The 13,746-nt window shown below is 42.4% G+C and overlaps 1 protein-coding gene across 1 annotated transcript in view; it reads right to left on the bottom strand.

The window, feature by feature from the left end:
- rabl2 (RAB, member of RAS oncogene family-like 2) overlaps positions 1 to 12,915 on the bottom strand; it is a 28,115-nt gene extending 15,200 nt beyond the window's left edge. Inside the window, exons 1-3 of the mRNA XM_048554577.2 lie at positions 10,893 to 12,915; positions 5,741 to 5,770; positions 755 to 834 (exon numbers count right to left, since the gene is read on the bottom strand). Of these exons, the coding sequence (XP_048410534.1) occupies positions 755 to 834; positions 5,741 to 5,770; positions 10,893 to 10,999 (217 nt within the window). The 5' untranslated portion in view covers positions 11,000 to 12,915. The remainder of the gene's footprint in view (positions 1 to 754; positions 835 to 5,740; positions 5,771 to 10,892) is intronic.
- Between the last annotated feature and the right edge of the window lie 831 nt (positions 12,916 to 13,746).

Raw genomic sequence — 13,746 nt, 5'->3', positions numbered from 1 at the left:
TGATTTAACATGAATCACCATGTACCCCTTTCATTCCATAATCTTTAGAGCTGGCATTAAATCTATCTTTCTTTTCCTTATTCTTTCACCCAAAATGCAGCACCATTCTGCTGTTTGTCTTCTCATTCAATAAATCTTTCACTCATTATCATCCTTACTCTTTGTTACTCTTCCAAGTTTGACATCATTGGCAAATTTTGAAATTTAAGTATTCCAATACTTGAAATTCCAAAATCTTGGACTTAGCACGGACCGCTGTAGAAATTAAACACGCTACTTTTCAAACTCAAAAATAGTAATCTTTAACACAGCATACTGCTTTCTGTCCTTTAAAGCAATTTTATATCCAATCTAATTTTGACACTCATATTCCATTAGCCACATTTTCATTAACCAAGCTTTTGCATGTATTTTGTCAAACACTCTTAGAATCCATCCAGAAAATATCCTATGCATTCCCTTCATCAATCTTCTCTAATACTTCATCAAAAAGTTAAATTAATCAAGCACATACTGCCTGTTACAAATCCATGCAGGTTTTCCCTAATTAAATCAAACCTATCCAAGTGCCCGTAAATTGTTTCTTTTATTATGTCTAAAACATTACCAATTATTCTTGTTAAATTAGCTAGGCTGTAATTACTAAGGTCGCATTGAAACCTCAGTGGGAGAGTTTTCCTACATAGGTGGGACTCACTCTCCTTTACTTCTGATGCTGTGTAGACCAAGAATAATTTAAGAATGTAATACTTACCCACTAGGACAGTCTTGTCATTGACAGTGGTGATGTACTTGTACAATGTAAGTGCATAAGTGGATAACTGCTGGGGGCGACTGCAACCTGAGTTAAGGTATAAAAAACTGGCACAGAACACAAAACAATCCAGCAGAATAAACAAAAATGATATCCAAGTTTTACATTTAACATTTCTGTCATATGCCACTCTGTTCATTTGTGATAATGGCAGCAAAAGAACAAGCTGTTATAGGGACATTCAGCATGGAAACACAACCTTTGGTCCAACTAGTCCATGCCAGTCATGTTCCCAAAATAAACTAATTACACCTGCCTGCTTTGGCCCATATCCCTCCAAACACTTCCTATTCATGTACTTACCCAATTGCTTTTTAAATGTTGTAACTGTACCTGCATCCACCACTTCCTCTGGTAGCTCAATCCATACACTAACCACAATGTGTACAAAAAGTTGTCCCTATGTCCTTTTTAAATCGTTCTTCGCACACCTTAAAAAATATGCTCCCTAGTTTTGAATACCCCCACCTTTTGGAAAGGACCCTTGCTATTCACCTTATTTATGCGCCTCAAGAATTTATGAACCTCTATAAGGTCACCACTAAATTTTCAACTGTCCGATGAAAATAGTCCCAACCTATCCAGTCTCTACCTATAATTCAAACCCCCTATTCCTGGCAACATCCTGGTAAATCTTTTCTGAATCCTCTCCAGTTTAATAATATCATTCCTATAAAGGGGCAACCAGAACTGGACATAATATCCCAGAAGAGACCTCACCAGCGTCCTGTAAAATCTCAACATGATATCCCAACTACTGTACTAAGGTCTGTGTAATGAAAGCAAGCATGCCAAATGCCTTTGTAACCACCCTTTCTTCCTGTGACGCAAATGTCAAAAAAAATGTGTACCTGAACCCCTAGGTGTCTCTGTTCTATAACACTAGCCAGGCCCTACCATTAAGTTTACAAGTTCTTTCCTTGTTTGTTTCGCCAAAACTCGATACCTCACATTTATACAAATTAAACTCCATCTGCCAATTCTCCAGCCATTGATCAAGATCTCTTTGCAATCTTAGATAACCTTCTTCGCTGTCCATTATACTACCAATTTTGGTGTCATTCACAAATTACTAACCATGCCTCTTAGATTCTCATCCAAAGCATTTATATAAATGGCAAACAAACGGACCCAGTACCAATGCTTGTGGAACACCACTGATCACAGGCCTCCAGCCCAAAAAACAACCGTCCTGTCTCCTACCATTAAGCTAATTTTGTATCCAACTGGCATGCTCACCCTGAATCCTATGTGATTTAACTTTACTATTTAACCCTCTCTGATGAAGGGTCTAGGCCCGAAACGTCAGCTTTTGTGCTCCTGAGATGCTGCTTGGCCTGCTGTGTTCATCCAGCCTCACATTTTATTATCTTGGAATTCTAAAGCATCTGCAGTTCCCATTATCTCTGATTTAACTTTACTAACTGCTTTACCATGCTGACCCTCATTAAAGGTTTTACTGAAGTCTAAGTAAACATCATCTACTGCTCTGGGCTCAATCTTTTTGGTTACCTCCTCAAAAATCTCAATCAAGTCTGTGAGACAAAATTTCCCTCATACAAAACCATGCTGACCATTCATAATCATTCTTTGCCTCTCCAAATATATTAACTCCTTTCAGATTCACCTCCAACAACTTACCCACTGTCGAGACCAGATTCACTGGTCAATGGTTCCCAGATTTCTCCTTACAGACTTTCTTAAATAAAGACACAACATTAGCCACCCTCCAGTCCTCCGGTACCTCAACTGTGGTTATAGATGATACAAATATTTCTGCTAGGGGCCCCACAATTTCCTCCCTAACTTCCTACAATGTCCTGAGATACACTTGATCAGGTCCCAGAGATGTATCCACCTTTATGTTTTTTAAGACCTCCAGCACTTCCTTTCTTGTAATGTGTACTGTTTTCAAAACATCAGTATTTTTTCCCTTAAGTTATCTAGTTGCCATTTCTTTCTTTACAGTAAAAACTGACACAAAATATTAATTTAATATCTCTCCCATTTCCTGAGGTTCAACACAAAGATAACATCATTGCTCTTTTAGAGATCCTACTGTCTCTAGTTGCTGTTTTGCTGTTAACTTGTAGAAGCTCTTTGGATTATCTTTAACCTTATCTGCCAATGCTTTCTCACATCGCCTCTTGGCCCTCCTTATCTCCCTCTTAAGAATGTCCGTGCACTCTTTATACTCTTCACGAGATACATTTGAAACCAGTTGTCTATATCTAATGTGATTTATTTTATCCTTGACTAGAACCTCAATATCTTTCTTCATCCATTGCTCTCCAGCCTTACCATTCACTCTAACAGGAACATAATGCTTAAGTTCTTGTTATCACACTTTTGAAAGCCTCCCACTTCACAGACATCTTTGTACCTGCAAATCATCTACTCCAATTAAGTTTTGAAAGTTCTTGTCTCACACCATTAAAATCAATCTTACCTCAATTACAAACTTTAACTTTTACATATTTTTGTATTTATATAACCCTTCAATGTAGTAGAGTCTCAATGTACTTCACAAGAATGTAATCAAGCAAAATTTGATGTTTTGGGGCAGATGACCAAAAGTTTAATCAAAGAGGTAGTTCTTAAAAGGAGAAAAGAATGGCAAAGACAAATTGAAAAAAGAAACATGAAGTTACTTTCTATTTTTCTCAAAAAACAAACTTATATCAAACCAGACTGCAGATGTTAGAAAATGTAATTAAAGCAGAAAATGGAATTCTGACTTATTTCCTTGTTCCAAAGATGTTGCCTGTTTTGGTAAGCAATCCCAAATTTCATGCAAAACATTACAAACAGGGTTGAGGCACAAAACATCAGCTCTCCTGCTCCTAAGATGCTGCTTGGCCTGCTGTGTTCATCCAGCTCCACACCTTGTTATCTCACAAAACATTATGAGGTTGATTCAGACCCAATAAAGCTCATGAGCACAACATGGCAGCAGAATGTTGAGTTACTGTTATCCACTATGCTACGAAGTGATTAATTGGAAAGATAGATGCCACTAATTTCACTTATTTTAAATTAACTCTTGGGCTATGTACCTCACTGGCACTTGCCAGGAAACATTGGTGAGCTGCTTTCTTAAACCGTCAGTAGCTGCACTTCAGAAGGTATTGAAAAGTGAACGCATTTTGGTGCGGGATTGGGTTCACATTAATAGGTTTAGATTATTTATTAAATGGCACTGGTGTACAAGGTAGCTCTTATTGCAATATAACAAATAAGTGATGTTCTTTACTTATAACAACTTACCAATTCCAGAATTTTTAAATGAATTCAAGTTTGCAGCCCGGCTTGCTGGAATCTGAAATTATTCTCTAGATTACTACCTTAGTAAAATAAGCACTGTGTCACTTGGCCCATAACATTAGCAAAGGTAAAGTTTAAGTACAAAAGTACTAATTACCGCGCTACCAAACTCCACATCCAAGGGATTGTAAGCTGCCATTCACATCACCTCCAGCAGAATACCACTACTAGACCCATTTCCACCTTCCCTACCTTGTCAGCATTTCACAGGGACTGTTCCTCCAGGACATTCTGGTCCATTCCTCCTCCATGCCCAAAGAAGTGAGTTACCTGCACTTCGTTCAATCTAGTCTATTGTATTCACCACTCACAATGTGGTCTCCTCGACATTGGAGAGACAAAACACAGACTAGGTTACCACTTTGCAGAATACTAAAAAGTTCTGTCCGTAAAAATGACTGAGCTTCCTGATGCCTGTCACTTTAACAGAACACAGTGTTTTGATGAAGGGTCTAGGCCCGAAACGTCAGCTTTTGTGCTCCTGAGATGCTGCTTGGCCTGCTGTGTTCATTCAGCTTCACATTTTGTTATCTTGGATTCTCCAGCATCTGCAGTTCCCATTATCTCTGATACGGTGTTTCCTCGCCAACATTTCTGTGTCAGGCCTGCTGTAGTGTTCCGGTGAGGATCTGCACAAGCTCAGAGAATAGCATCTCATTCGTCACTTTAGGTTCCTGCAACATCTCGGACTCAACGTCAAGTTCAATGATTTTACAGTTTGCTTACGTCCTTCCAACTTTTTTACCCACTCCACACACCCTGATCCTACCATCACATGGGCTGCTTTCAGCACAGACAATCCATTCTCACCCACTCTTAGCTAGTATTGTCACTCATTCAGCTTCTTTTCTGTCCTGGCTTACTATCATGATTCCCTATCTGCCTACCCCTTTCATATCCCTGTCTGGTCTCTGCCTCCACCTATCTGTCCACTTTCCTTCCCCCCACAACACCAGTCTTCAACATAAATACCACTATTTCCTAGTTGCAATTTGTTCTGAAGAAGGGTCAATAGACTCAAAACATAAACTCTGTTTCATCCCCACACATGCTGCCAGACCTGCTGAATTTCTCCAGTAATTTCTGTTTTTCCATTAAATACCACTGTTGGGACTATATTCTCAATACTCATACTCTAATGGCCATTTAACGGCAATTTTTAACCTATCTACACATTTATTGGTAAAATGAAAAGCAATACATACAAGTATCTAATTGTTAAGAGTCTTGTTTACTAAACGATGGTAAAAGGCTGTTTAAAAATAAAAATCGGTGTATGATGTACGCTTAACTATTTCAAAATTACTGCAAGTGACAAAAAAAGGTGCTGTAGATTAGACAGTAGTTATTTCCTGTGGACATGCCTCCTCTTTTATGAGCCACTACAATGATCATGAGGCTACTTCTATCAAAGGACATTTTACCTACAGGAGATCTTACTTATAATCTACAAAATAGATTCACCAGGTTATGTTAGGGAAAGAATGTCATCAGAATCAGTGGAGACAGGCGATCAGAGCTGGTGAGGTCAAGCCTTTGGACTTTGATTCCCATCCCATGGTGCCTGACCTTGTTGCCCCTTAGAGAGCTTAGAAAGGATACTATCCGTCCATCAGGAACCTTTCCATTAACCTGCAAACATACATCACCAAAACCATGTTAGTGCAATTTCAGGTCTTTAGCAATTAACTGCCACAATGACTTTAATACCACCTCACAGCTTCCCACTTATGGGAGATTCTCCCATCTGTAAAATCCCCTGAAACTCCAGGGGTCCCAGAAATCGACACCATATGCTTTGGGTTTCTTTCACCTGTATTGCTGTTGGATGGCAATGGTATCTTTCAGGCTGTTGACTTTCGAACTTTCAAACCAGCAAATTAAGAACATATGACCAGGAAGCAGAAATAGGCCATTCAGTACCTTGAGCCTAACCTGCTATTCAATAAGATAATTGCTGATTTATTTCAGTTTTGAATTCCACATCCCATTTACTCCTGATAACCTTTGAAACTCTGCCTAACAAGAATCCACCTCTGCCCTAAATCTATTTAAAACTCCACCTTCACTCTCTTTTGTTGAAGAGAATTCCAAGGTCACACAACTCTCTCAGTGAAAAAGGGTAACCCTACTTTATAAATAAAAGTCCCCTAATTCTGGACTTGCCCACAAGATAATTCACTTAATTTTCCTTTTTTGAAACAATGTTGACTGCTCTTGATTACCTCGAGACTGTCCAAGTCCCCAAACACAACCTGCTTAACAACCGATTCCAACAATTTCCCCATTATAGACATCAAACTAACTGGCCTATCATTTCCTGTTTTCTGCCTCTCTCGCTTATTGAATAGAGCAGTTATAATTGTTACTCTCCTGCCTGATGGAACTTTTACAGAATCTAGCAAATTTGGAAAATTAACACATTGGTTCACTCATTCAAAGTTTAAAATATTACCCTTACACATACACTTCTCCCTTTCAAACTGGATGTAAAATACAATCATATTATGGTTGCTGCTAGCCAGAGATGCTTTTACTGAAGTTATTGATTAATCTTGTTGCATTACACAATACAGTAATAACCCACTCTCTAATTGGTTCCAGAACAAGCTGCTCTAAGAAATTCTCAAAAATTGCTATGAACTTCTCATCCAACCTACCATTGCCATTCTGATTTTTCTAGTTAAAACATACATTAAAATCACCCAGGATTACTGTGATCTCTTGACCATAAGCATACAAATATAGAACACAGTTGCAGGCCATTCAGCCCTTCAAACCTGCTCCTTATTTCCCTTCAAAAAGCCTGTCACTATCTTCCAAGTGCTCTGCTATTACACCTTTTATAATGGACTTTATCAATCCCCTTTACTGGTTTCAAGCTGACTGGTCTATAATGCCCTGTTTTATTACTGCCTTAAGTATTTTCATTTGTTAAATAGCAGGATTACTTGAGGTTACCCATCAATCCATAGGAACTGTTCCAAAATCTATGGAATTTTGGAAGATAACGTATCTTCTACATCAAGGGCCACTTCCTTAAGGACTCTGTGATGAAGGTTATCAGGTCCTGGTGATTATTCGGCCTTTATTCCCATTAGTTTCCCTACCAATACTAATTGGTACAATACTCTCAATTCCACCATTCCATGAGGCTCTATACTCATCCTATATTTTTGGGATGTTATGTGTGTGTTCCTTTGTAAGACAGAGCTAAGGTATGTATTCAGTTGGTCTGCTGTCTTTTTGTTGTGACTAAGGTAGTAATCTAGAGATTATTAAACCTTGAAATTCTGCTGTTCAACTTGGTGTCCAATTCCCATACTGACTATGCAGAAACTCCTTCCTTGTCTTGTCTATATCATTGACATTCACACTGACCACAACACTGAACTGTTCTCCCCTCCCATTGCAATTGCCGGTCCAGTCCTGAGTAGATGTCCCAAACTCTGACACCAGGTAAGCAATGTAGCCATCTAGATCTGCGTACTTGACTGCACAGAACACTGTCCATACCTTTCACTATACTATTCCCTACAAGCACTACATTCTGTTTTGCTCCCATTCCTGATTAGCTGCCTGTATCATGGCCATGATCAGATAGTTCATCCACCTTGAACCCCTCACTCTTATCTAAAGTAGAAAGGACCTCAAACCAGTTGGACAACTGCAAAGGCTGAAGCACCTACTCTCCTACCTCTGGGTACCATCAACTGCCTCACTTGCAGTCACATCACCCTTTTCTTGAATACTGACCAAATCAGAAGAGCCTATGGCAAGGAATATGACAGTCTCCAAGGTATAACCTATTCAGATAACCACTCCCGCACATCCCAGATGTCCAAGTTCTTCAAGGACCGCAACTTTCCCCACACAGTTATCGAGAACGCCCTTGACCGCGTCTCCCGCATTTCCCGCAACACATCCCTCACACCCCGCCCCCGCCACAACCGCCCTAAGAGGATCTCCCTCGTTCTCACACACCACCCCACCAACCTCCAGATACCACGCATCATCCTCCAACACTTCCGCCATCTACAATCCGACCCCACCACCCAAGACATTTTTCCATCCCCACCCCTGTCTGCTTTCCAGAGAGACCACTCTCTCCGTGACTCCCTTGTTCGCTCCACACTGCCCTCCAACCCCACCACACCCGGCACCTTCCCCTGCAACCGCAGGAAGTGCTAGACTTGCCCCCACACCTCCTCCCTCACCCCCATCCCAGGCCCCAAGATGACATTCCACATTAAGCAGAGGTTCACCTGCACATCTGCCAATGTGGTATACTGCATCCACTGTACCCGGTGTGGCTTCCTCTACATTGGGGAAATCAAGCGGAGGCTTGGAGACCGCTTTGCAGAACACCTCCGCTGAGTTCGCAACAAACAACTGCACCCCCCAGTCGCAAACCGTTTCCACTCCCCCTCCCATTCTTTAGATGACATGTCCATCATGGGCCTCCTGCGGTGCCACAATGATGCCACCCGAAGGTTGCAGGAACAGCAACTCATATTCCGCCTGGGAACCCTGCTGCCTAATGGTATCAATGTGGACTTCACCAGCTTCAAAATCTCCCCTTCCCCAACTGCATCCCTAAACCAGCCCAGTTCGTCCCCTCCCCCCACTGCACCACACAACTAGCCCAGCTCTTCCCCTCCACCCACTGCATCCCAAAACCAGTCCAACCTGTCTCTGCCTCCCTAACCTGTTCTTCCTCTCACCCATCCCTTCCTCCCACCCCAAGCCGCACCCCCATCTACCTACTAACCTCATCCCACCTCCTTGACCTGTCCGTCTTCCCTGGACTGACCTATCCCCTCCCTACCTCCCCACCTATACTCTCTCCACCTATCTTCTTTTCTCTCCATCTTCGGTCTGCCTCCCCCTCTCTCCCTATTTATCCCAGAACCCTCACCCTATCCCCCTCTCTGATGAAGGGTCTAGGCCCGAAACGTCAGCTTTTATGCTCCTGAGATGCTGCTTGGCCTGCTGTGTTCATCCAGCCTCACATTTTATTATCTTGGATTCTCCAGCATCTGCAGTTCCTATTATCTCAGATAACCGTCTCCCTCCTTGATGTGTCACAGTGCCTGTAGTTCAGCCTTCAGTTCATAAACTCCAAAAAGAAATGGTTTGAGCTGTAAGCACTTACCACGCATGGAATAGCCCTGGACCACACTCGCATCCAGGAGCTCCTACATGCTGCAGCTATGACACATCGCCTTGGTTTGCCATCCTTATTGTGTACAAGCTTTCTTACTTCTTTTATTTACCCTACAACCAGCTCTTGTAAACCTTAGGATCAAAATAGACTTTAATCACTTACCAGGTGCTCACCAGCTAGATTCTTCCCCGTAGCACAGTAACAGCCAAAACCAAGCTATCAGCAATCTGCCTCTGTGTCTTTCTTTTACATGCTCTTCTGATGCTGGCTACCTCCAGGCCCTCTTTTGCTGCTTTTTGTTCAACAGTAACTTCACATCTACATTCATTTCTTTTGTTCCCTCCAAATTATTCACCCCATATTGTACTAGAACATACCCATCCATATTTCCAAGTGTCAGATGACTCTGGAATATAGCATGATTCATGTACAAGGGGTTTAAACATAAACATTGGGACATCGACTCAGGACTGGACAGGCAATTGCAATGGGAGGGGAGAAGTGCTCAGTTGTGGTGGTCAGATTTAGTTTCACCACAGCATTACAGTGTCTCATTCGTCAACCATGACTTCACATCAGAACCAACCAGTTATGTAGGGAAACATCTGGCTTGTCCCTACTCACTCTAGCTTCTCCTTGAACACACATGCCAAGAGCAAGAGACCCAAGGACAGATTTCCATTCAAAGAAGTGGGAGTGGGACCTACATATCTTTAACGTTCCTACATCTTCCTTGCTCTTCTCCAGCTCTCCCTCCCCTTTAACATCCTGGCCAACAAGCCTATCAGGTCTGACCATGCTGCAGCTATAACACATGATGACTGAGAGCTACAAAAGCAGCATGGTACAGAACGAAGCATTCGCATCAAACAAATTGAGGCCTGCAGGAGAGACGGTAGGCTATTTTGACAAGGTTAGATGGAGAACCTGGGAAAACTTTTAAACAGTCTGTGAAAACAGGCACAGCCTAATTCACTGAATGGCCTGTTATTAAGCTGTACATTCTATGAAATGGTGGCGTGTCATTTCTAGAAGTTGATATCTTGATCAGATAAGTAGGATCTTTACATCCTCTGCTGTGTCACTGTTCTTTTCCTTTAACGTTCTCAAATCCAACCTGTCCCCAATTTAAGCATCAGATACAATGCTTGATTAGTGTGGCACAGATACAAAGAGACTAGGACCATCCAAGGTTCTGTGCCCACACTAAATTAGATAATCTCCATACTGCATCAACCCTACAATCAATAATACCTGGGAGAAAAGTACCCCACAGATTGCCCTTCTATTTATCATCAAAATAATCCTGCTAGGCAGGGTGAGAGTGCGTCTGTTATCAGACAACAGATCAGACCAGGCCAGCTTTATGATGCCCTAACTCTTATGATCAAACAGCCCTTGCCGTCTGGCCTCTGGCATGAAGATTAATTGGATGAAATACTGGAGGATTGATACAATCTGTCCCATAGCAAGGAGCTACTACTTCAAGACAAGAGGGCAGCAAAAAACACCCAATTGTTTTGTTGTGATCTGTCTCTTTTCATTTACACTTCTGCCACCATGTGCTCACTCAAACTTTTTACTCACTTGGATTTCCCAACAGCACTGTCTCCCAGACAGATAATCTTGATGTGTTCATCACCATCGTACTTGTCTTGGTTCAAGTCAGAGAGGCTGCTTCTCTTTGTGGCCATAATGCTCCCAAAAATGTCACCACTTCAAGTGACTGGATTCAATATTCCCCACTAACTGCTAGCTTTCTGGCCGTGTCAGCTGCTCCTGTAAGCACTCTACACACTCTAGTACTCCCACTCTACCTCTACAATGCCTAATAATCTGCACAAAACAATTACTGATTCTCCCACTCTTTTTCTTTACATCCTCTGCTGTGTCACTGTTCTTTTCCTTTAATGTTCTCAAATCCAACCTGTCCCCAATTTAAGCCATTATAAACTCCTGGCCAGTGTTTTATTCCTAAAATAGACCGATTACTTCAGTGCTGAACACCTCTTCATAATCTTTCCACTTCTCTCTCAGTATCCAGTTCTGTAAATCTTCCCCTGCCCCTGATTATTTTCTATCCCTCTTTCCTGACTCTGCATCAGTCTCTTAATCTCAGACTCCACTTTCTGTACCATAACCCAGACGCCTCCTATCCACCTGTTTGTCACAATAGTTCAATTGTTTTGGCTAACACTGCACTTTCTGCATTTTGTTCCTAGATTAGTTTTTCTCCTACTCTGTTCCTCCGTATTTGTGTCTTAATAGAAGTCTTGTTTCTCTGTGCCTCTGACACTGCTTCTTTGTTTTTCTGAGCAAACTTCTCACACTAAAATTTTACACTTTTTTTCCTCCCAGACGTCGTTATCAATGAATGCTCTCTCTGCCTCAACCAAGTGTCAATTTCTCTCTGAGGGTCCTAGTTTTATCACTGCTTCATGTATCTCATTCACCCTGGTACTCAGTTGTCTCCATCTAAATCAAGGGACAGGGGCCTAGTTTATAAAATTTCATTGAACTTGTTTCTGCTCAGTGTATTTTCCCTTTTTAACAGCGTTATTTTTAAACCTCACACTCTTTCTTCTATACAGTTCTCAATTGCTGTTAATTGTATACCTTGCTGTACCTTATTTTACATCTCAATCTCTTTTCCTGTCTCACTCTGAATACAAGTGCCCCTTTGTTTATCACCCTGTCTCCTCACTCCCTTTACCAGTTTACCTTGCTGTCCGTGAGTCTATTTCTCGGCCCTTCTTAACTCCAATAAATCTATAATAAAAATAATCACAGCACATCAGTTTTCCTCTACTACATTTACCAGTATATTTCTGCCCCTTTTCTCTTCATATCTCCACCCATGTATATGACCATGTTAGACACCACCGCATTGCTGATAATCCCTCAGCTTCTTTTAATGCTAATCTGTATACATAACAAAGCTGTATCTGTCTCTATCACTCTTTCTCTACTCTTTCTCCAAATTCCTCTCTGTTTCCACTGTGTCTTCTCCCTCTCTATGTTCAAACCTCCGTGTCCCTTTCTCCCTTACAGAAAAGAGAGTGTATCCCACTAACTGCCTCTTTCTTTCTCCCCCTTCAGTCTCTTTCCTTTTCTATTTCTTACTCTACCCTCCTCCTCTGTTCTCTCCTATTTATTTCTCACTCTCTGTCCCCATCTTCTATTTCTAATTCTCTCTCCCTCTATTCCTCTCTCACTCCCTTGGCTCCCTCTTTTTCTCCTCTCTGTCTGTACCTCTCTTCCTCCACCTAGTTCTCTCCTTCCTGCTTTCTATCTATCACTCTCTTTATTTCCCTCTCTATTCCTCCCTCCCTTTATCCCTACTCCTCGCTATTCCTCTATCCCTCTTCCCTTCCTCTCTCTCTTCTGTTTCTTGCAGCTATGCAACAGACGCCACGAAGGGCCCCAGTCCAGGCTGTCTAAGGACCGCCTGAACGCTCCGTGCCAGTACTGATCTATAAATGGAACCACGACAACAAATATCAGAAACAGGACAAAATATGAACAACAACCAAGTAAAAACTGTCACTGGCCATCTCTCTACAGGAACTGAGCTAGACAGCCCAATCTATTCCGCTCCACGGCGCGGGGCGTTTCCCCGAAGACCCCAGGCCTTGCCCCGCCTCCGAGGGGGAGGGAAACAATGACCCATCGAATAGGTCCGCCCCTCAGTGGTTACCCGCACACAGTAGGACCCGCCCCTGCGCAAGCCCCGCCTGCAGGATTGGAACTCCCTCACATCGTAGCACCGCCTCCTCGAGGGCCACGCCCTCCCCGAGCTCCCACCCCCACAAACGCCCTTCAATGGTCAACCACGCCCCCTCAGTAAGCCGAGCCTCCCCGGGACCCAACCCCCGACCCAACCCAACACTGAGAATTCCCATCATTTTCTTGTTATTATTTCAGATTTTCAGCATTTTAAAGAAAGAAGGTCACACAATAACGGTGGCAGTTATTATATATCCAGTCATGCTTAGCATTTGTCCTTCTGCTTGCAGGAATAGAACAAAAATGTGTTGCCACGTGTACTTTTACATGAAAAATACAGCCAAAAGTTTTATAACTCCCCCCACTGTGGCGCCTACATCAGTAATTAAAAAAAAGTAAAATTAAGGCAAATTTGATCGCAGTTCAGTTAACAGCTCCAGAGATCGGAGAATGCCAATTAAGGAGCAATTGTACACTCTGAAGTCGCAGCTGGGACAATCCAGCTGTGCCATGCCAGGCCAAGACCATCACCCATGGGCAAGACTGCCACACCAGGCAGATACCACTACGCCAGGCTAAGACTTCCAACCCTAGACCAGACCACCACTCCTGGCCACGACCCCCACGCCAGGCCAAGACCGCTAACCCTGGACAAGACCACCAACCCAGGCCGAGACCACTATCTCAGACTGAGACTGCCATGCCAGACTAAGTC

Source organism: Stegostoma tigrinum, chromosome 25 (assembly GCF_030684315.1).
Source record: "Stegostoma tigrinum isolate sSteTig4 chromosome 25, sSteTig4.hap1, whole genome shotgun sequence".
Classification (NCBI taxonomy): Eukaryota; Metazoa; Chordata; class Chondrichthyes; order Orectolobiformes; family Stegostomatidae; genus Stegostoma; species Stegostoma tigrinum.
This window is presented reverse-complemented; position numbering and strand designations above follow the sequence as displayed.